This window comes from Bos indicus x Bos taurus, chromosome 15 (genome assembly GCF_003369695.1).
Source record: "Bos indicus x Bos taurus breed Angus x Brahman F1 hybrid chromosome 15, Bos_hybrid_MaternalHap_v2.0, whole genome shotgun sequence".
Classification (NCBI taxonomy): Eukaryota; Metazoa; Chordata; class Mammalia; order Artiodactyla; family Bovidae; genus Bos; species Bos indicus x Bos taurus.
The window spans coordinates 39,858,592-39,880,885 of NC_040090.1; the positions used below are offsets into that span (position 1 = coordinate 39,858,592).

At 42.8% G+C, this 22,294-nt stretch overlaps 2 protein-coding genes across 5 annotated transcripts in view; one reads left to right on the forward strand and one right to left on the reverse strand.

Moving 5' to 3' along the window:
* The window catches only part of TUB (tubby bipartite transcription factor), a 66,854-nt gene extending 61,955 nt beyond the window's left edge, over positions 1 to 4,899 (forward strand). Inside the window, 1 exon segment of the mRNA XM_027563197.1 lies at positions 314 to 4,899. Within this exon segment, the coding sequence (XP_027418998.1) occupies positions 314 to 447 (134 nt within the window). The 3' untranslated portion in view covers positions 448 to 4,899.
* The window catches only part of RIC3 (RIC3 acetylcholine receptor chaperone), a 64,928-nt gene continuing 46,989 nt past the window's right edge, over positions 4,356 to 22,294 (reverse strand). For 2 of the 4 annotated variants that reach the window (XM_027563202.1, XM_027563199.1), the window contains 2 exons: positions 21,127 to 21,272; positions 4,356 to 9,964 (listed from right to left, as the gene is read on the reverse strand). In XM_027563202.1, coding sequence (XP_027419003.1) covers positions 9,528 to 9,964; positions 21,127 to 21,272 — 583 coding nt within the window. In that variant the 3' untranslated portion in view covers positions 4,356 to 9,527. Of the gene's footprint in view, positions 9,965 to 21,126; positions 21,276 to 22,294 lie in introns of all 4 variants that reach the window. The other 2 variants (XM_027563200.1, XM_027563198.1) reach the window with 2 other exon arrangements.

Here is a 22,294-nt window from a genome sequence, read left to right on the forward strand (position 1 = left end):
ACCTTAATGACTGGGAGGCCCTGGAAGAGCCTCCCCTGGAGCCCTGACCCTGGATTCTGTGCGCGCGGCAGAGTCTCAGGCGGGGAGCACCTCTGAACGGCCTCCTCTCCTTCCCCATCTCCTGCTGTGTGTCTGCATCTTGTCACCTGCTCATCTCTCCTGCCACTGCTCCCATTTGGTCTGTGCTTTGCCGCCTCTGGGATCCTCTTGGCATCTCTGCTTCTGGCCTCTCTTCCCATGATTTGGGTGTCCGTCTGTCCGTCTGCATCCCTGTTCTGCCCTTCTTTGTGTCCTCACTTCTGCCTGTCTCCAGCGGACTACATCGTGATGCAGTTTGGCCGCGTAGCAGAGGACGTGTTCACCATGGATTACAACTACCCGTTGTGTGCGCTGCAGGCCTTTGCCATTGCCCTGTCCAGCTTCGACAGCAAGCTGGCCTGCGAGTAGAGGCCACCTCGTGCCCTCTGGGGTGGCCCAGCCTGGAGTGGCGCTGCCCGCCTGCCTGTGGAGCAGCCCCACTGACCCCTGTACATAGGCCCCCTGCCAGGTGAACCTGTGGCTCTCGGTGGGCCCCGGGCTCAGCCATCCGGGAACGGGCTCCTCTGCCTTTGCTGCTGAGGCAGAGGAGTGGGGGGCACGAGGGGACCAGCACAGATCCTTTCTGTGCCCCCACTCTCGGGTTCGTGTCCTGCTGCAGTCCTGTTTGCCAAGCGGAGCAGCCCCTTCAGCAGGGGAGGCGTGAAGAGGTGGAGACGGAGAGGAAGCACAAGGCAGGGCTGCTGTGGCCCAGCGTCCACTCAGCCCGGGGTCCGATGACCACGGGCCCCAGCAGTGAGGGGCTCGGTGAGAGTGTGTGTGTGAGTGTGTGAGAGCGTGTGTGAGTGTTGGGGCACAACAGCTTTACATAGCACAGGCTTGGGTAGCTGAGCCTGGCTCTTACAACTGCAGAAAGTCCTCAAGCGTCAGCTGGCCTCCGCCAGGCCTGGGAGGAATTGGGGTGGAAAGGTGAGGGGCAGGCCCCTGTCAGGGTTGCAGGGCCTGGCTGTGGCTGTGAGAATTGGCTGGCGGCCTGCAGTTGGGGCTCATTTGATTTCTTTAGGATTTCTTTGTGCGCACAGAGGTGGCAGGAGGCCGGCCCCCAAGGCCAAACGTCTTAGCAGGTAGGGTCTGTAGGATCCATACAGACTGAGCATACAGGTGGCACGTGGGCCAGGGCTGTCCAGGAGCCCTGTCGGCTGACCCAGGGAACCCCAAGATGCCAGCCCCAGACTGCACACAGGTAGGTGTGCCTGGGGCTCCTGCCTGTGCTTCAGCTCCCGACAGTAAAGCCTAGGCTGTGGCCACTGAGGGCGTGTGTGTAGTTGTGAGCTGGGAATGGGAAAGGGTGAGGAGAGCAGGAGACATGTTAGAACCACAAGGGATCAGAGGTGGCAGGACCAACCCTTAGATCACCTAGAAGATGGACTTGCCTGGAGTCACCTGGCTGATTAAGGGCAGAATTTGGATTTCAGCTCCTTTCATTTCCTTGTTCCCACTCTCCTCCCAAAAAACTGCTGTCTCTGGCCTTCCTGGGGCACAATATGCATGCCCGTGCACCTGATTCCAGACTTAGAAATGTCAAGAGGTGGTGAGATTGAGGCCATTTCAGTGGGAAACCAGGCAGTTCCCTGCTGAAAGCTGTCTGATTTTGCACATCCGTCTGATCAGGACTGGCCTGTGTCTGCCCCACCGCCCCCCCCCCGCCTCCCCGAGGGCAGGCCTCAGCAAGGCTGCAGCCCAGTTTTATATCCAGGTGTGACAGGTAGTTGTGAGTGGCCTGACCTCTCCCTCTGCCACCCTCCTCCTTGGACGGCACCATCTACGCTGCAGACTTGGGAACACTTGGCTATGTGTCATTCATCCTGACGGAGGCTGCCGGCCCAGATGGAGATCAGAAATCAATGGAAAGCAAGCGAGAGTCGTTCCTCACTTCAGAGTAGATGGATGTGCTTGGAAAGACTACACAGAAGTTGGGTTTTTTAGGAGTCATACTTCAAACGTGTTAGGAAGGCCCTGAGTGAGGTGGTGGAGCTGTTTTGACTTCAGTGGAACTAGGATGTTCTCATTTCCTAGGAATCTAGGTTTTCATGCGTTGAGTGCTTAAAGCGAGGCCTCCTGCCCTAGCAGGGACCTGGCCACACCTGGGGCATCCATCTCTGGTTGTTAACATGGTCTGGTACCTAGACCACTCTGACTTGGGACCTTCTTGAGGGCACTGGAACTTTCTGTCCTGGAGCAGGCCCGCTTCCCAGGGAAATACTTTTGTGCTCCCCTCCTTTCCATAGTCCCAGCTTGGCTCTTCCTGTCTTGACTTTGGAGACCTGCTGACATTTGGAATGACAGAAGCGAGATGACCTCTAATGTCTAGTCAAGCTGTTTCTCTGGGTCAGTGATTTTAAGGTAGAAAGGTTGATTCTGGATCTTTGTGAGATGGAGGATCCTGGTGGCAGAGTGGAGAATTCATTAGACATACGATGGAAAACGTGTCGCCTGCTTACTCCTCCAGTACACAGAGGATGGGTTGACGGGTGTTTCGTTAGGGTCGGGAGTGTGGCCTCAGAGTTCCAGCCTGGGTGTGGCAAAGGGTAGCTCAACGACAAAACGCTGTTAGGTACTGAGTGACAGGCAAGAGCACCCATCACCTGCTGGAGACCCAGCCTCACAAGGTCTTTTTTAAGACCCCATTCTGGGTGATGCTGGTTTAACCATGGGCCCAGACTCCTAAAGCTGCTGGAACCCCTGGAGACCACCTGGGCTCAGTCTCTCACACGGTTAAGAGTCCTTGCCCTTCATACCCACTGCCCAGATGGTCCTTGGTTGGGCAGGGAACTTAGTGATGGAGCAAGCATGCCCCACGGGAGTTGGGTAGCTGGGGCCTTAGGCAGCTCCTCTGTAACTGCTCCTGCTGCCAGCTCCTCCTGGGGCTACACCCCATCTCTGCCCCTACACAGTCCTGCAGAGCAGTAAGGTTCACATCCCTAACTCTTCTCCAGTCCTGGCTTTTCTTTCCTTCTGGCTCTAAGGTGCTCTGTGTCTGTCTCTTTGTCTCTGTGTGTATTTGGGGCCAAGGGCAATCGGTGAACAATCAAGGTTTCCTATTATCATATTTCTGTGGATGAATAGGAAAGGAATGAGGATGTAGCTGTGATCACCTGTGGATTTTGTTCCTTCATTTCATGCCCTTTGATCAGAAAGCGTACCTGGGAAAGTACCAACCCCTTCTCCGGAGGTTCTTATTGGGAAGACGCTATCCAGAAAAGTTTAGTTCTTCAGTTTCCACTCTGCATTAGCTGGAGAAATTGGTGTGTTGCATGCGTGCTTTGGATGAATTTGAACTTATTCTAGTTGAATGTGCCTTAAAAATCATGACACTAATTCAGAACAAGCATGTGAGGTTCAGACCCATGTTGAGGACAGGTGTTAGAAGCCAAGGAGTGTTATCATCACAGGCTAGAAGAGAACCTTTGGGGCCCGCCTCCTGCAGTGACAAAAAGGAACAAAACTGTAGAAGCAGATGTCTTTTTTTTCCCCTCTGGAAATAGTGGGGCATTTACCTCTAAATGAATTTACCATATATTCAGAGGTAGTTCTGAACTTAACAAGCCAGTGATGATTTCAAACTAAGATGCCTGTGCTTTCCTTACAGTAGGTGAGGGGGGTGGGTGGGCTGGCCGTGTCCACAGCTCTGTTAACGCAAGCACAAATTCCATCTCCAGGGTGGGGTCCCTGGCTTTCCCTTCCTGTGGGAACCCTGGCCCTCCCTTCTCTACCGTTCCTTACCCCAGCTGAGATAGCTCTGTCACCTCAGGATGCCAGGGGGCGCTCAGAGCACACGTTTCCAGAGAGCTGAAGGAGGCCGCTTGCTCTGACGCCCAGCGCTAAGGGGGGGCCTGACTCCCTGGCACTCAGGGCCCAGCGCCGCGACCCTACACTGCCCTGGGCCCTGGCCTGGAGAACTGGAGCAGCCCCACAACAGGCCAAACTATGGGCTCTTGTTTTTGAGTTTATTGGTCATCTGTCCTTCCATGCCTCTAGTTCTGCAGTTTTCTTTCATCTCAGGATATGGGGGTAAAAGTCCAACAGAAGTTTTAGGACAGGTTTGGTTTTTGAATTTTCCAACCAAGTTGAGAAGCAAGTTGGTTCTTACAGGAAGCACTACAGCACTTAGTAATCAAGTGATTTTGAGTAAACCGTGGGGTTTTTCTAGATCCGTTTTCTCACAGAATGAGAAGGTTAGACTGTCACAGCTTGCGGTAGGATTCGGGCTGAATGAAGGTTGGTCCTTGCTCCATCACTTTCTGGCTCATCACTGTGCCTTTTTTCTTTCCTGAGAAAGATGTCACACCTCTTTCCTCCTCTGTTCTCTCGTTCCTCCCTGCTTCCCTCTCAAGATCCAGGCAGAGCTGGAGATTAGGCTGAGATCCAGAGTTTCCTAGAGAGTAACAGAGTGACATAGAAAGGGAAGCCTAACTCTGGCCTCCCTAGTCCTGCATTTGGTGACAAAGGGGACTTAGAATGCTGACACTTCTCTTGTTGAGAGCGTACATTTAGCCAGTTTGCATAATGCCTAGAATGTGTATGTCTGTTTGCACAAGATTGTCTTTTCCTATTTTGGAGTGGTTAGACATTTTATTTTTGTTCAAAATTATCGAGTTTTAGACAAACTTGCAAAACTGTGCTTTTATTAAGTGATTTTTTGAATAAACTCTTTGGTATTCTGGAGCAAATGTATTTATTTATTGGTATGTGCAATGACAAAGGTGGTATTTTCCCATGTTGACATTATGTATGTTGTAGAACTTTAATGTTTGTCTAAGTACAAACCATATATCAACAAATTAAACTTGAACTGTTTCAACACTGCTGTGCACTTTTTTTCCCCCTATGAAAGAGAAAACATGTTTCTTTACCTAGAAATTTTTTTCTACATCATTCATTCCTTCTGCCCTAAGAGCCTCAGGGGAGGGCAGGAGGGTGGTGGTAACAAGGGGATCATAGCTGGTTTGGAAACAGTCACCTGTGGGAGGAAACTGTCTTCCTTCTGGCTGTGCTCCTCAAGTTTAAAGATGGTCAGAACCCACACACACAGGCTGGGAAGGGCAAGGACAGGAAGTACTAAGTTAGCGAATCCTTTGCAGGCTCAGCTGTGCCAGCTGGAAGAGCAGGCTGCTGCTTCCGAGTAAACCCTGTGGGCCTGGCCCAGAGGAACACACGCAGGGCTGTGGAGCTGAAAAAAGGCAGGGAAGGCCAAAGTGGTAGAAATAACATGAAGACCTAGCCACTGGGTTCCTCTAGCCATATGCAGAGCAGCCCAACCTGTTTGAACAGAACCTGGACATGCTACATGCTTTTCTTTTCAGCCTGTGGCAGATCTGAAGTCAAGAGCAAGGGAGGCTGCAGTTATGCCTGACAGCTACAGGTCTGGTCCTACATGGGGAGGTCAAAACTGAAGTCACCCAGTGACTGCAGGACCTGGGATCTGGGCCATTCCTGGCAGTCAGGATAGCCTTGGAGCATCAAGTCCAACTGCCTGGCAGCACAGGAACTTGGTGAGTGCTATGCTGTTGATGGCACTGGCCTGAGCACCCAGCACTGGCTACCCTGGACAGATGCTATATATACCATCTCATTTCATCCCAACAGCTCTGCAAGGGGAGAGCTTCCCAATTCAAAATTGGAGAGCTACTCAATTCAAAACTGAGGAAACTGGTACTTAGAGAAGTTAAGGAGTAGTCTAAGATAAAGAAATTTGGCTTATTTAATTTGTATAAGAAAATGGGAAAGGAAAAACCTAACGTTAGGTACATTTTAGAAAGATTTGTATGAAAATCATCAAGGCAAAGTCTGTGACACTTTGTTTTTCTCCTTTCTGGGTAGCTGAAGTGTTCGAGTTTCCTCTGGAATGTAGTCTGGGTTGAGGGAATTTAATGTGGTAATGAGTAGTGTTGGTTTATTACCCCAGATCAAGAACCTACCTGGACTGTGGCCTCTCTCCATGGCTTGCCTCTGGGAAATAGCATATGAAGGACACTACTATGAAAAAAGGGAAGATGGTTTTGTGGTTTAGTGATCAGGTAAAACATGATCTCTTTAACAGCTCTGGACAGGGTCCATGGAGAGTCCTGGTTGACAGCTATTATCCTGGTGTAATTATTATTAAAGCTCCCTTTTCCTAAAGTGTCCCAGTTTGGACTACAAGTCGCTGGATGACCCAGGCCATGGAAGGTGCATGGGGTGCTCACAGGCAGCTCTTCGAGAGCCCACACGGGCCTCCGCTCCTCACTGCAGCTCTCTGACCCTGGCTCCCGAGCTCCCACAGCACTAGTCCTGGAGCTCGGGAGGTGCTCTCCTTGTGCGCCTGGTCTGACCAGGAAAGGGCCCCTCCAGGCCAGATCACCCACCTGAGTTACTAAGCATGGCCCTGCGTGATGCAGTTATCTCCTAGGCCAACTCTCTGACCCCAGAGGTGTGACTCTGTGCTCTGCCACGGTGCCCAGGAGTCACTGCAGACCTAGTGCCAGGGGGCTGATCCAGTTCTCAACCCAGATCAGTTCTGGAGAAATGAAGACCAGGAGAAGAGAGATGACAAAAACCAGGCCCATGACTTTGGTCCTCCTGGACTGTATATATACATATAATCTCATCCCTGAAGAATAACATAATTCTGAAAAATCCAAAAAGAACTGCCTAATCTGAAATGACTGAAGAGTAAATTTTTTAAAATATAAATACATAAATGGTTTCCTGTTATATAAGCCCACCAAGAATCAGGGCAGCAAGAATCATCATGAGGTCTCAGTACTTGGGGCAGAACTGTTTCTACAAGCCAATTGCCCCCAGAGATGAACATTCCAAATAAAGAGCTGGTTATGTGACACCTTACATACCAGCCTCAAATACCAAAATACCTGAACATCCATCTAGTCTCACCCCCACTGCTCTACCACCACTCTTTCTGCCAACTGTATCCTTTCTCTTCCTTGCACATCTGGAGAAGTTCGTAGCATCCCTCAAGACCCATCTCCGAGGGTGGAGTTTCTTGGAAGTCCTTTAGCAAAAGTGACCTTTTCCTCCTCTGTGCTCATATGGATTTGGGTCCGTATTGCAATTACAGCATAAAATCTTGCACAATAAAGTAGCCACCGCTTGCTGAGTGGTCATCCTACATGAGACAGGACCAATGTTGCTTTATAGGCAATGATGATTTCACTTAATCTCTGTGACTGTGATTTAATCCTCATACCCTGTAAGACCTGGACTCTGACTCCCCAGCTTTAGCAATGAGGAAGCCAAAGTTCCCGGGGTTAAGGAGCTGGCCAGATTCTACAACCAGAACAGACGAGTATGGGACCGTGACCAATATTTCTCTGCCTGCAGAACTCACCATCTTGAGCCCCTTTACAGTTCACAGTTCATTTTAAAAAATAAACTGGATAAGGCTCTCATATTCAACTGTTTTTTTTTTTTTTTCAAAGGCAGGAATTGAGCAGTGGTCTGCAAGATGAATAAATGAGAGAATAAGCAGAAGGAAACAAATATCCACCTCTAATAAGGGAATCATATCCTAAGGCAAAAAAGAAACTTGAACCAGAGGCCCAGAACTCTCCTCAATAAATCAGCCCCCCACTGTGAATGGAGACAGAGAACACGGCAAATAATTTATCGAAACAGGAAAGAGCACCTATGTTATTTTTCACCTTCAGCATTATATTACATCTAGATTATTCTCAGGACATTTTAAACTCCTTTCTTTACAAGTGAATCCAATGTTCCACACAGAGACAGACACAATATGCTTCCTATGGACTCAGTCTTCCTTGACTTTTCTCTGTAGTCATTAACAAAAAATGCACAGCTGCAGCTGACACATGATCTTAATATGGTCCTGTACCTGTGACAGCAGTGTGTGCTTATGTGTGATTCAACAGGTATTAAATATTTTCTTGGCCTCTGACTCAGTCCAGGCATAGTGGAACTCTAAAAGCCAGGTCCACCTTTACACGATGTCTTAGTTTTCAAGTCTCCCACATTTTGTGGTCCTTGGGAATATGTCCTCTTGAAACTCTCAGGTCTTACCAGTAAACTGAATGCACTCATCCTTACTATACAGAATACATCTTACCTCAAGGAGACACATGACAGATGGCAGCTCAGAAATTAGGCTTTGGGTCTGGTCACAGTCCTCCCTGTCCTAATACCTCCCACTTTGCCCAACTTTCTCAATAGACTCAGATCCAAATATGGAACACATGGTCTGTTCCCAGGCACTACTATATTGGGTCCCTACAATATAGGGACCCAATAGCTTGGGTCCAAAGTCCTTAGACCAAGGACAGCACGTGGTCTACAAGTTCAATCCTCCTCGTTTCTGTTTTAATTTGTTGTAAGAACAAATTTCCCAGAGGGCACAACATTCAGCAACAGCATCTAAGCAAGGACTACCTGTCAGTGCGTGGGTTTACTCTCTGTCAGCTGCCCCTTGGCCCCGTGAGCATCTCATGGCAGGACTTCCACCCTTCAGCAGCCTTTCCTGAAGCTTCAAACCTTGGCTCCACAGGGTAAGGACTAAAGTCTCTATCTCAAGCTTCCTCTAGCCACAGAAGACCAGAGGTATGAAGGTGCTTCTATGTTTGGCAGTTCTGTTAAGCAGAACAAGGACAAAGGAAGCTAAAGATCCAGGCATTATTAGAGAAAAACTGTTTCCCGGCCTGTCCCTGGAGAAGGAAATGGCCACCCACTCCAGTATTATTGCCTGGAGATTTCTATGGACAGACGAGCCTGGCAGGCTATAGTCCATGGGGTCACAGAGAGTCAGACACAACTGAGTGTCTAACACTACTACTACTATTACTAGCAAGCCTCTGGGCTCATTCTCAGGTCAGTGAGAGTCTTCTATGCCGGAGAAAAGTGGAGGTTTGAGGCAGCCTCGGGGCTCTGCAAAAGGCCCTCGCTGTAAGGGACTTCAGCTCAGGCAGGAGTCCCCACTCTGGCCCCACCATCCCCACAAACAAAATGTTCTCCTCCTTGAACCCAGCAGACCACTAACCTGCTCAAGGCCCACAGAATAAAGCACCCTGGACTCTGAAATCTTCACTCTTGCAACCTTAAGTCCTCATCATGTGTAATTTGATGTTCATCACAGGTAAACCATCTGTTACTTCTAACATGGAGAGTCAGACCTCTGCCCTGAGTGGTCCCATCTGTAATTATGATAGATCAAAAATTACTCAGTGGATCGAATCTCTGATGGAGCAAAGAAGGAAGAGAAAGAGGGAGGTTGTCTTGTGTTCATACTAATTTCTATGATGTTTTATAAGGTGACAGGTGTGCAAGCACCAGGAAGGATACATGATATCCATGGCAGTGGCCTGATTGGCTATGATACTTAAACACGGACAATGAAGTACAGGGCACAGGGCCAAGGATAAAATCAGAGAGGAGAGAAAGGTCACCTTGGGACAACAGTAATGGTCCTGGACTAACCGTTCTCACTCTAAACCCTGGGGATGCCGCTTCCTCAGCATGCCTCCTGGATCCGCTTTATCTGCACTGATGCCTGACCCTTCACCTCTCAAGTCGTAGGGCCACACTTCATCGGTGGTTTCCTCCTGCTCACTGTAACTGTTGGCACCAAATCCAGCATTCTCTGCCAAGACGGCGGGATCCTCTTCTTCAGGAGACCAGCAGGAACATGGTTCTGGCTCTGGGTCACATGAGGTAACAGAATTATCTTCCTGAGCTCTGGGCTCAGTAGGCATTGCCCAACCCACACGGTCTGATTCTTCCTCTTCTAGCATTCCCATTCTTTCAGCTATTTCTTCAGCAGAGGGCTCTTTTGAGTCAGGGTAATCCACCAGGATTGTTTCTTGCCTATGCTTGATGCAATCTGAAAGGTCATAAATTGGATAAGTCTCTTCGGGATAACCTAGAGAAAAAAGTAGCACAAAGTCTTACAAAGAATGTCTCTTCCAAATAAACAGTGTCAGGCTCAAAGAGGCTTCTCAAGGCAGCAGCCATTCTATCCCAACAAATCCATTCAAGAAATTTCTAAGATGACTAACAGTTCTCAAGTTTCACTTGAGCAAATTCTTGGCGATCCGGCTGACTGTCCACCAGCTCTATGAAGTACAAACCAATTCAGCTGAAAATCCCTTCTCAAGTGCAGGTTGCTTGGGGCAGAGTGTAAGTCTCACACCTCAAGCTTCTGCAGTAGTGATGAAGATTAAACAAACAACATGATCCTCAGTTTAAAAAAAAAAAAAGTGCCAAACACCAGATGGAGAAAGCATAGCTCAAGGCTAATGTTTATAATTTCTATCTGGAACCATTTCCAAAGCTTCCCAGGGGCGGGGTGGGAGGTAGGGGGAGGAGGAAAGGAATGTTGAGCTCTTTGAAAAATACACCACAAAGCCTTCTACTAATCAAAACAATAGAAATGGCTTGCAAGTGTCAGAAATAGACAGCACTTTAGCAAGACATGCCCAAGATCCCCAAGGACAAGGACTGCATTTTGAGAAGACAGAATTCCCATTGTTGGCTTCTTCGTCTTCACGACAGGGAACAAAAGAAAACAGCAAACTGGTAAACAAAATGAATCCCAGCAATGATAATGAGAAAAGAGAAAATGTTGCCAAATTAAAGAATGAAATGAAATAAATCTGTGTCAGCCAAGCCGAGCCTAAGCAGCAGATGGGCCGGCTGGAGCTCATATGCCGCTGTTGGCAACAGCAGCCGTGCTCACCGTACAACGTGAAAGCCAGAGAATCCAAAACCCATTTGCACATTATGATAATTGGCAAATTGAACCCTAACATAAACCATTTTTTTTTTTGCCTACAAATTCTGAAAAGTAGGGGTCTTTTTTGGTGCCATGCAGAGTGTGGAGACACATTTTTACAACATTTATGATCAAGGGGGAAAAAAAAACAAAGTCACACAGGCTTATTGTAGAAAATCTGAAAAACCCAGACAAGTTTTAAAAAAGAAAACAAATCACCTAGAATCCCATCACTGATAACAATGTGTTGTACCACCTCTGGCCTTTTTATCACTGCAAGTGATAACATATATTTTTCTCTTTTGTAACAAAGAGGGATCATACTGTACATAAAATATTGTACCCAGATTCTTTTCCTTCAACATTATATAATGAGTACTTCTTCATATTATTAGGCATTTAAAAGTTGGCTGCAAAATATCCCATCATACAGCTACATAACTGACATGATTTACCATGCCCCTTCTGTAAGACATTCAGATTCTTTCCAATTTTCCATTATAAGTTTCATATTAGTTAAGATCTCTGAATATAAATCCATGTCCATTTCCCTATTTTTTTAAGACAGACTTTTAGAAATATGAAAACTAGACCAAACGGGATGGACATTTTAAAAGCCTGTTTTATACTCTGCCAGATTACTTTCCAGAAGAATGGTATAAATTTTTAGTCCTACCAGTGATAAAAAAAACTCCATCTTCTCACATCCTCACCAGCACTACAGTAGTGTGTCAAGAATCTCACCAATGCAGTCTGATAGTTCCCAGGTTTAACTTACTGTGGACAGTATGCTGGGTGAACTGGAGCTTAGCTACCCAAGGTCCTCACAGTCTCTTTGGTCAAAGGCAGAGGCTGGGGAGGTCCACTTCTAGTTAGCTCCTAGCCACTGAATGCTTAAGAGTGAAGTCTGTTTTCTGGCATGTTTCTGCCTTCTCCCTACACCAAGAACAAAGCTTATGTTGGAATTTCATGACTATCTGCCTTGGTTTATGATGGGGAAGCCTGCTGAAGAAAATCAAACAGTGACTCTCATAACTACTTGAGTAGCCCATATCAGCCAACGTACTGATTATGCAAGAACTTAAAACATAAGCAAGAAACAAAAACTCACTGGTCCTACGAGGAAGTCCACAGTTCAAAATGGGAACCAAACTAAGCAAACTATGTAACTGCAACTGCTAAGTCGCTTCAATCGTGCCCGACTCTGTGCGACCCCATAGACGGCAGCCCACCAGGCTCCCCCGTCCCTGGGATTCTCCAGGCAAGAACACTGGAGTGGGTTGCCATTTCCCTCTCCAATGCATGAAAGTGAAAAGTGAAAGTCAAGTCGCTCAGTCGTGTCCGACTCTTAGCAACCCCATGGGACTGCAGCCTACCAGGCTCCTCCGTCCATGGGATTTTCCAGGCAAGAGTACTGGAGTGGAGTGCCATTGCCTTCTCCAAAACCATGTAAAGAGCCCCTTAAAAAAGTCAATGCAGGAAACAGGAGTTAAGGTCAGTCAGCTTTTAACTGACATTTCCAGTAATATTCAACTGGTTATTATGTATAAAACCAATCAGGCTTCAGTATAAAAAAAGGAGCAAACAGAATATAAGAAAGAGCTGTCAGAAACTGAAAATCCTAATTGCAAAAAAAAAAAAAATTAACCTGAATAAGGAAGAAAAGAGTAGGTTGAAATAGACATGACTAGGAACCAAATTAATATATTATTAGAAGTTCAAGGTGAAGAATTCTCCTAGGACAAAGATAAATATGACAAAGAAATGGAAATTATGAGAAAAAAGATAAGCTGCACGGAAGACCTATCCAAGATCCAATCTTAGAATTACTACAATTCTACAGTGAGAGGGCACAGTAGATTAAATGGGAGCAATACAAAGAAATTATAAGAAAATATTCTTGAGTTGAAAAAAAGTCCCAAGTCTTCAGATGGATAAATGCTAGGTAAAAATACTTTGAAAAATCCATACATTAATACATAGTCAGATATATGCTGATGAACTTGTACAAATTCAAACTTTTAAATATAAAAAGAATACGAATTTCCAGACAGAAAACGATACTAGCTAACCAAAAACAGGATGCCCATTGAGAAAAAGAATAAGACTGGGATAAGAGTTATCATTTTCAACATCAAATGAAAGTAGAGAATGAAGCAATGTTTTCAGACTTATAAGGGAAACTTATAAGGCAAAAAATGATCATATAATTTTATATCCATCCAAAAAATTACTTGTATCAAGATGAAAAATGGTTAAGTCCAATACTTAGAAAGCATACCCTTCTATTTTGGGGGAGCTGGGGGAGGGCCTTAAGGAAGTATTCTGACATACAAAAATTAATCAAAAGTTTAAATTAAAGAAAGAAGATACTGTATATAAGAAAGTGGTAAAAGATGAAATCTGTAAGAATTATCAATGTAAAATAATTATTAATAATGTGGTTAGAAATTTAATGACATTGTTAAATTCTCAGAAAAGGCTAATATCTTTAAAAGCTACACAAATCATTTGGAGCTTAAACTCTATATAATTTCAACAAAACCTAAGTAGTAGGTAGAAAATAAATAAGAATAATTTTACCTTATTTGGGAACATGTTATATAATGAAGATTTGCAATTTGGAAGAAAATAAATAATTCCATTTTTCATTTCATTGATTACTACTGAGAATGAAATAATTTTTCTTCTGTTTTGTGAGCCAGTTGAATTTTTTTCTTTTGTGCACCGCATAGCTAGGTGGATATCAGTGTTTCCTAAATTAGTTGTAGAACTTTTTATATATTAAAGATATCAGCTTCTTTGCTGATTACCAGTCATATTTGTTACAGATATTTTTCCAATTTAGTGTTGGTTCTGAAAACTTTTCGACCTTGTCTGATCTACAGAAAGTAAAAATTTTATGTATACCATATAAGTTTTATGTTATACTATCCTCTCCCTTATAATTTCTTGCATTTTTTTAATTAGTTTTTTAAATTTTGTGTTAATTGTAGATTCATGTGTAGTTATAAGAAATACAGAAACCCCATGTACTCTCTATCTAGTTTTTTCTAGTGATAACACCTTACAAAACTGTACACTATAATGTCACAACCAGGATGTTAATACTGATATAGTCAGTATACAGGAACATTTCTATCACCACAAGGATCCCTTATATTGCCCTTTAATGGCCACATCTACTCCCTCCTGCCCCTAATTCCCTCCTTAACCTCTGGCAAGTTTCATTTCTATAATTTTGCCATTTCAAGACTGTTATATAAATAGAATCACATTACATAATAACCTTTTACAATTAGGTTTTTTTTTTAATTCAACATAATCTGGAAATTCATCCAAACTGCTGCATTTATCAGTAGTCCATTCCTTTTTATTGCTACAATCTTTCCCAGCCAACAGAGTCTTTCAAATGAGTTGGCTCTTCACATCACCTGGCCAAAGTATCAGAGCTTCAGCTTCAGCATCAGTCCTTTCAATGAATATTCAGGATTGATTTCCTTTAGAATTGACTGATTTGATCTCCTTGCAGTCCAAAGTGAAAGTGAAGTCACTCAGTCATGTCCAACTCTTTGCGACCCCATGGACTATAGCCTACCAGCTCCTCTGTCCATGGGATTTTCCAGGCAAGAATTCTGGAAGAGGTTGCCATTTCCTTCTCCAGGGTATCTTCCCAGCCCAGGGATCAAACCTGGGTCTCCCACATTGCGGGCAGATGCTTTGCCATCTGAGCCACCAGGGAAGCCCTGCAGTCCAAAAGGACTCACAAAAATCTTCTCCAACGCCACAGATCAGAGGCATCAATTCTTTGGTGCTCAGCCCTTTTTACGGTCCAACTTTCACATCTGTATGTGACTACTGCAAAAACCATAGCTTTGACTATACAGACTTGTCAGCAAAGAAATGTCTCTGATTTTTTAATATGCTGTCTAGGTCTGTCATAGCTTTTCTTCTAAGGAGCAAGCATCTTTTAATTTCATGCCTGCAGTCACCATCTGCAGAGATTCTAGAGCCCAAGAAGATAAAGTCTGTCACTTTCCACTGTTTTCCCTTCTATTTGCCATAAAGTGATGGGATAGGATGCCATGATCTTAGTTTTTTGAGTGTTGAGTTTCAAGTCAGCTTTTTCACTCTCCTCTTTCACCTTCATCAAGAGGCTCTTTAGTTTCTCTTCACTTTCTGCCATAAAGGTGGTGTTATCTGCATATCTGAGGTTACTGATATTTCTCCTGGCAATCTTGATTCCAGTTTGTGTTTCATCCAGCATGCCATTTTTCATGATGTACTCTGCATATAAGTTAAATAAGCAGGATGGCAATATATAGCCTTGACATACTTCCTTCCCAATTCTGAACCAATCCATTGTTCCATGTCCAGTTCTAACTGTTGCTTCCTGATCTGCATACAGGTTTCTCAAGAGCCACAGGTAAGATGGTCTGGTATTCCCATCTCTTTAAGAATTTTCCACAGTTTGTTGTGATCCACACAAAAGCTTTAATGTAGTCAATGAAGCAGAAGTAGGTGTTTTTCTGGAATTCTCTTGCTTTTTCTATGATCCAGTGGATGTTGGCAATTTGACCTCTGGTTCCCCTCCCTTTTCTAAATCCAGTTTGTACTTCTGGAAGTTCTTTGTTCACATACTGTTGAAGCTTAACTTGAAGGATTTTGAGCATCATGTTGCTAGCATGTGAAATGAATGCAAGTGAGAAAAACACAGTATGTCTCCCCATTTATTTATTAATAGATCTTTGACTTTTTCATCAGTGTTGTATGGTTTTTCAGCATGCAAATCCTGTACATGTTTTGTGAAATTTACACCTAAGTCATTCATTTTTTCGAATGATTACAAAGTTTTCATTTTGATGCCAGCACATTCATTCTAGTGTACAGAAATACAACTGATTTCTGTATGTTTATCTACCTTGCTGAACTCATTTATCAGTTTTAGCTTTTAAAATAAGATTCCTCAGGGTTTTCTATCAGACCATCATGTGACCTGCAAGCAGGCCTTTTATTTCCTTTCCTTTTCTTCCTGTACTACCTAGAACTTTCAGCACCATGCTGAATAAAAGTAGTCATCCTTGCCTGTTCCCAATCTTCGGGAGAAAGCACTCACTGTTCACCATTAAATGTAACATTAACTGTAGGTTTCATAGATTCTCTTTATCAAGCTGAAGAAATTCCCCTCTAGTCCTAACTTCTGTTTTTATGATGAACAGATCTTGCACTGCTTTTATGCTCAAGAAATTTTTTCCTGCTAAGAGCAAATACCTATTCACAACTATTTTTTTCTAGTTTTTAAGGTTCCTCCCCTCCATCCTTTACTATTTAATATACCTAGGGTTATTCTGATGTTAATATGTACGCTCTTACTTCTGCTCTGGCAATAATGAAGGCATGAGGATTCCCCCATTAAACAACTAGAAAATCAAATGAAATCTATGAAGAGCCAATTTTCAAACATTAATAACAAAAGTAGTCATGGATCCTGAGAAAAGGGAAGCAGGGCCCAGTGGTCTCACTGAGCTTGGAACACAAAGTCAGGGAGACCGGAGCAGTGAGAATATATAGGGAAAAATACTGGAAGGAAAGGAGTTTCGCAAAGAGAGCTCCAGAGATCTATAGAGGGAACTCCTAATGTTTTTAACTGTGTTCGGATCTGTGCATATATGGGATAAAACCAACCAGGGCCAGGAAAAGAAATGCTAAAAGCATTAGGCCTATAAATTCCTGGAGCTCACACACAGCTGGGAACAGTTCATGTCCTTACTAGCCAAAGTGGAAAGACCTTGTGAAGCATCACGCAGAGTCCAGTGAAAGATGTTACTTTACTAACAGGGCTAAATTAGCCACAGAATAAAGGTTGCTTTGGACCCACTTTGCTGCTGCTGCTACTGCTGGTAAGTCGCTTCAGTCGTGTCCAACTCTGTGCAACCCCATAGACAGCAGCCCACCAGGCCCCGCCGTCCCTGGGATTCTCCAGGCAAGAACACTGGAGTGGGTTGCCATTTCCTCCTCCAATGCATGAAGGTGAAAAGTGAAAGTGAAGTCGCTCAGTCGTGTCCAACTGTTAGCAACCCCATGGACTGCAGCCTACCAGGCTCCTCCGTCCATGGGATTTTCCAGGCAAGAGTACTGGAGTAGGGTGCAACCTTAAAAACAAGCACTGAAGGATCCAACTGATTTCTGGTAACTTAACTGTGTATTAGAAAGAAGTCCAACACTAAAGTACCAAGACAAAATCTAGCATTCCACAATGTAAAACTCACAATACCCATCATCCAATCAAAATTTACCAGGCATGCATAAAGGGCAGGAAATGAGGACCCATAACAAGGAGAAAATATCAATAACTAGAAAGAGATCTAGAAATGACACAGAAAATAAGATCAGCAGTCAAGTCTGTTAAGAAAGCTGTTATAAATATGTCTCATATGTTCAAGAAGGTGGAAGAAAATATGAATATATGAGAGAGATGAAAGACATAAAAAAACCCAAACAGAACTTCTAGAGATGAAAATACAATATCTGAGATTAAAAACACACTGAATGAGACTAAGAGCAGATTATATACTGGGAAAAAAGATTAATAAAGCTGAAGACATAGGAAAACGATCCAAAATCAAGCATGGTGGAAACAAAAGACTGAAGAGAAAAAAAAAAAAAGAGGCCATATGTGATCTGTGCAACAATATAAAAAAATCTAACAAACATGCAACCAGAGAATCAAGAGAGCACAGAAGCTCAAGAGAACTATCTCATTAATGAAACAATGGCCAAAAATAGATCAAGGATCTAAGCTTCCACCTTGAGAAACTAGAAAAAGAATGTCAAACCCTAAGTGAGCCATAGAAATCAATGAAATAGGAAATAAAAAACCCAAACCACAGTATAGTTCTTGAAAAGATCAACAATGTTGATAAACCTCTGATGAGTCTAATCAGGAAAAAAAAATTACACAAAGGCCCAATTACCTATATCAGGAGAAGAATAGGACACATCCTTATAGACCTTACACATGTTAAATAAATAAGGGAATATTATAAATAATTTTATACTAATAAATTTGATGAGAATAAAATATGTAAACTCATTGAAAGATACAATCTATCAAAGTTCACTCAAGAAGAAATAAACTGATACAGTGCAATTCATGTTAAGAAATTAAATTCAGTCATATAAGTCTTGCCACAAAGAAAACTCCAGGCCCAGATGGTATCACTGGAGAAATCTGCCAGACATTTAAGGAACAAACAAGTAATCCTACACAAACTCTTCTTTACAAAAGAAATCAGCATAATTCACTAACTTAAGTCACCAAAACAGAAAAATAATATGATCAGTTCATATGATTAACAAAAAGCATTCATAAAATCTTAACACCCATACATTATGAAAAACTCTCAGCAAAGTAAAACTAGAAGGAAGCTTCCTCAACTGAAAAAGAACATCCATGATAAACCAAGAGCTCACATCATATTAATGGAGAATGTGTGAGCACTTTCTACCTAATATCAGGAAAGCAAGGATGTTTGTTTTCGCCACTTCTGTTCAATATTGTGCAAAGAGGTTCTAGCCAGTGCAGTAAGCCAAGAAAAAGAAAAGACCTATATAGCAAAAAGAAGTAAAACTGTCTTATATAAATAATTTGAGACTGTATACATAGCAAGTTTAAAGAAACTGAATCTTAAAAAATCTGAAGAAAAAAAAAAGGAAGCTACTTTGTGTTTAAGAAAGTCACAGGATACAAGATCAGAAAACAAAAATAGTGTTTCTACGCAGATAGCAATAAGCAATTTAAAAAATTTTAAATATCACTTATGATATCAAAAATATGAACATTAAGGATAAATTTACAAAACATGTACAAGACCTAAATACTGAAAACTATAAAACACTGCTGAGAAACTCAAGATCTAAAAATGGAAAGATAAAAATGTTAATGGATTTATCGTTATAATGTCAACTTTTCCAAACTGATCTAAAGAATCAATACAATGCCAATCAAAATCCCATCAGGCTTTTTTTTTGTAGAAAGTAACATAGAGCCCCTTGATGAAAGTGAAAGAGGAGAGTGAAAAAGTTGGCTTAAAGCTCAACATTGAGAAAACAAAGATCATGGCATCGGGTCCCATCACTTCATGGCAAATAGATGGAGAAACAGTGGAAACAGTGGCTGACTTTATTTTTGGGGGCTCCAAAATCACTGCAGATGGTGACTGCAGCCATGAAATTAAAAGACGCTTACTGCTTGGAAGGAAAGTTATGACCAACCTACATAGCATGTTCAAAAGCAGAGACATTACTTTGCCAACAAAGGTTCGTCTAGTCAAGGCTATGGTTTTTTCCTGTGGTCATGTATGGATGTGAGAGTTGGACTGTGAAGAAGGCTGAGCACTGAAGAATTGATGCTTTTGAACTGTGGTGTTGGAGAAGACTCTTGAGAGTCCCTTGGATTGCAAGGAGATCCAACCAGACAATCTTAAAGGAAATCAGTCCTGAATATTCATTGGAAGGACTGATGTTGAAGCTGAAACTCCAATACTTTGGCCACCTGATGCGAAGAGGTGACTCATTGGAAAAGACCCTGATACTGGGAAAGACTGAAAGCAGGAGGAGAAGAGGATGACAGAGGATGGCTGGATGGCATCACTGACTCGATGGACATGAGTTTGGGTAAACTCCAGGAGTTGGTGATGGACAGGGAGGCCTGGTGTGCTGCAGCCCATGGGGTCACAAAGAATCGGACATGACTGAGCGACTGAACGTACTGATTTTAAATTTATATGAAAATGTGAAGGGCCCAGAATTACAAAAATGATTTTGGAAAAAAACAGCTGAAGAACTTGCCTTACCAGATTTCAAGACAATATAAAGACACTGTGATATCAGTATAAGTATACACACAAAGATCAATGAAACAGAACAGAAAATCCAGAATACACCCACCTATATGTGGTTAAATGATTTTTCCATTTTCCAAAAGGGAAGGGTTGGTTGATTTCCAACCAACACACCAAGATAATTAAATATAACAAAATAAACTGGAACAATAGAATATCAATATGGAAAAATATTAACCTCATCCTGATACTGCACACCATATACAAAAACTAAAAAACAGATCATAGGCCTAAATGTAAGAGCTAAAACCATACAATTCTAGAAGAAGGCAGAAGACTTAGGTAACTTTGAGTAAGGCAAGGATTTCTTAAAAGGTCACAAATAAAGTGAATCATAAAAGAGAAAATGATAAACTGCACTCCATCAAAATGAAAAAAAAAAAACAAAAAACTTCTGGTCTTTGAAAGATGCCACTAAGGAAATTAAAAGGCAAATCACAAATCAAGAGAAAATATTTGCAAAATTCATAACTGACAACTTATATCCAGAATATAGAAGAAACTCTTGCAACTCAATACAAATATGACCAACTCAAGAAAGTGGCACACAGTGTGAACGAACACTTCACCAAAGACACACAGACGACAAATAAGTACTGAAAGATGTTCACCACCACTAGTTGCCAGGGAAACTCATACCACAGTCACAAGCTAGACACCACTACACACTCAGTAGAATAGCTAAAATTAAAAAGACTGATGATGCCAAGTGATACCAGGGATGTGGAGTGACTGCAATTCTCATACACTGCAAAATGGGAAAGCAAAATTTTAGAACAATTTTAGAATAATCAACCTACTTTCCAAAGTTGAACACACACATATAAAACCCAAAAATTTCATTCTTAGAGATATACCAAAATAAATACAAATATATGTTCCAATAAAAATGTGTATGCAAAAGTTCACAGCAGCTTGATTCATAATAGCTCAAAGTTGGCAGCCCAAAAGTTCCTAAACTGGTGAATGGAGAAACAAACTCTACCCAGACAACAGAACACTACTCTGCAATTAGAAGAAAGAACTGCTAATACACTCAACACATGAAGCTCAGAAGCATTACACTAAATCAGTGAAGCCAGAATACAAAAGAACATGTGCAGGATGACCCGTTTATACGGAAAAGGTAAAGCTAGAGGGACAGAAAGCAGTTCAGCTGTTGCCAGGGCAGAAGGGGATTAGCAGCAAAGGCAATGGTAACTTTCTGCGACGATGGAAGTATCATGACTATTTCATGACTGTGATATGATTATACAACTCTATATCTGTCAAAACTTATCCAACCATACACTTAAAATTGATGAACTGTGTATATCTTATAACTCAGTAATAAAGCTTATTTTAAAAAGTCTGTTGGTCTCTTTTCTGGACTGATGGTTAACAAAGAAATAAGAAAACACTGTTTACCTTCCCAGTCTTCCATATAAGGGGCCTCCTCAGCTTCTTTCTCTGGAGTGGATCTATCAATGAATTTTCCTTCTTTCATGACCCTGGTGATTTCTCGGAGCTGATGCAGCAATCGTTTTTCTTGGTCAGAAGTCACAGTCTGTGCTCTGCTTAGAAACAGCAGAAAATCCAGCTAGTTAGTAGCAAATACTCCTAGGCGATGAACATAAACATTACTATGATCTGTCTGGACTCTAGAATAGGAAGTTCAATAGCAACAGATAGTTACTCTAGGAGTTGATTCTGGAACTGCACAGATGGGAACCAGAGATGTTAGTTCAATGTTTTGATTTTATAAATGGGAAAACTAGGGCCCAGAACAGAGCAAGTGATTGTCCGAGGTCCCAGAATGATTTAATGTCAGTTCTGGGACAAGACTCCAGAAGTCTCCGCCTTCAGATTCTTTCACAGTACACCTCACTGCCCCGATTCCCTATCCTCAAGCAGTTTCACCATTACTTACATTACTCCATTACTACAAGCCACTTTTCTCTGCAGTAATGTCATCAAAAGAAAACATGCTAGAGCACTTGCCTCAATGAGAGAAAAATACGCTACTAGGCTGACTTGACGAACCTTTGTTGGCAAAGTAATGTCTCTGCTTTTGAACATGCTATGTAGGTTGGTCATAACTTTCCTTCCAAGGAGTAAGCGTCTTTTAATTTCATGGCTGCAGTCACCATCTGCAGTGATTTTGGAGCCCAGAAAAATAAAGTCTGACACTGTTTCCACTGTTTCCCCATCTATTTCCCATGAAGTGGTGGGACCGGATGCCAGGGTCTTCATTTTATGAATGTTGAGCTTTAAGCCAACTTTTTCACTCTCCTCTTTCACTTTCATCAAGAGGCTTTTGAGTTCCTCTTCACTTTCTGCCATAAGGGTGGTGTCATCTGCGTATCTGAGGTTATTGATATTTCTCCCGGCAATCTTGATTCCAGCTTGTGTTTCTTCCAGTCTAGCGTTTCTCATGATGTACTCTGCATATAAGTTAAATAAACAGGGTGACAATATACAGCCTTGACGAACTCCTTTTCCTATTTGGAACCAGTCTGTGGTTCCATGTCCAGTTCTAACTGTTGCTTCCTGACCTGCATACAAATTTCTCAAGAAGCAGATCAGGTGGTCTGGT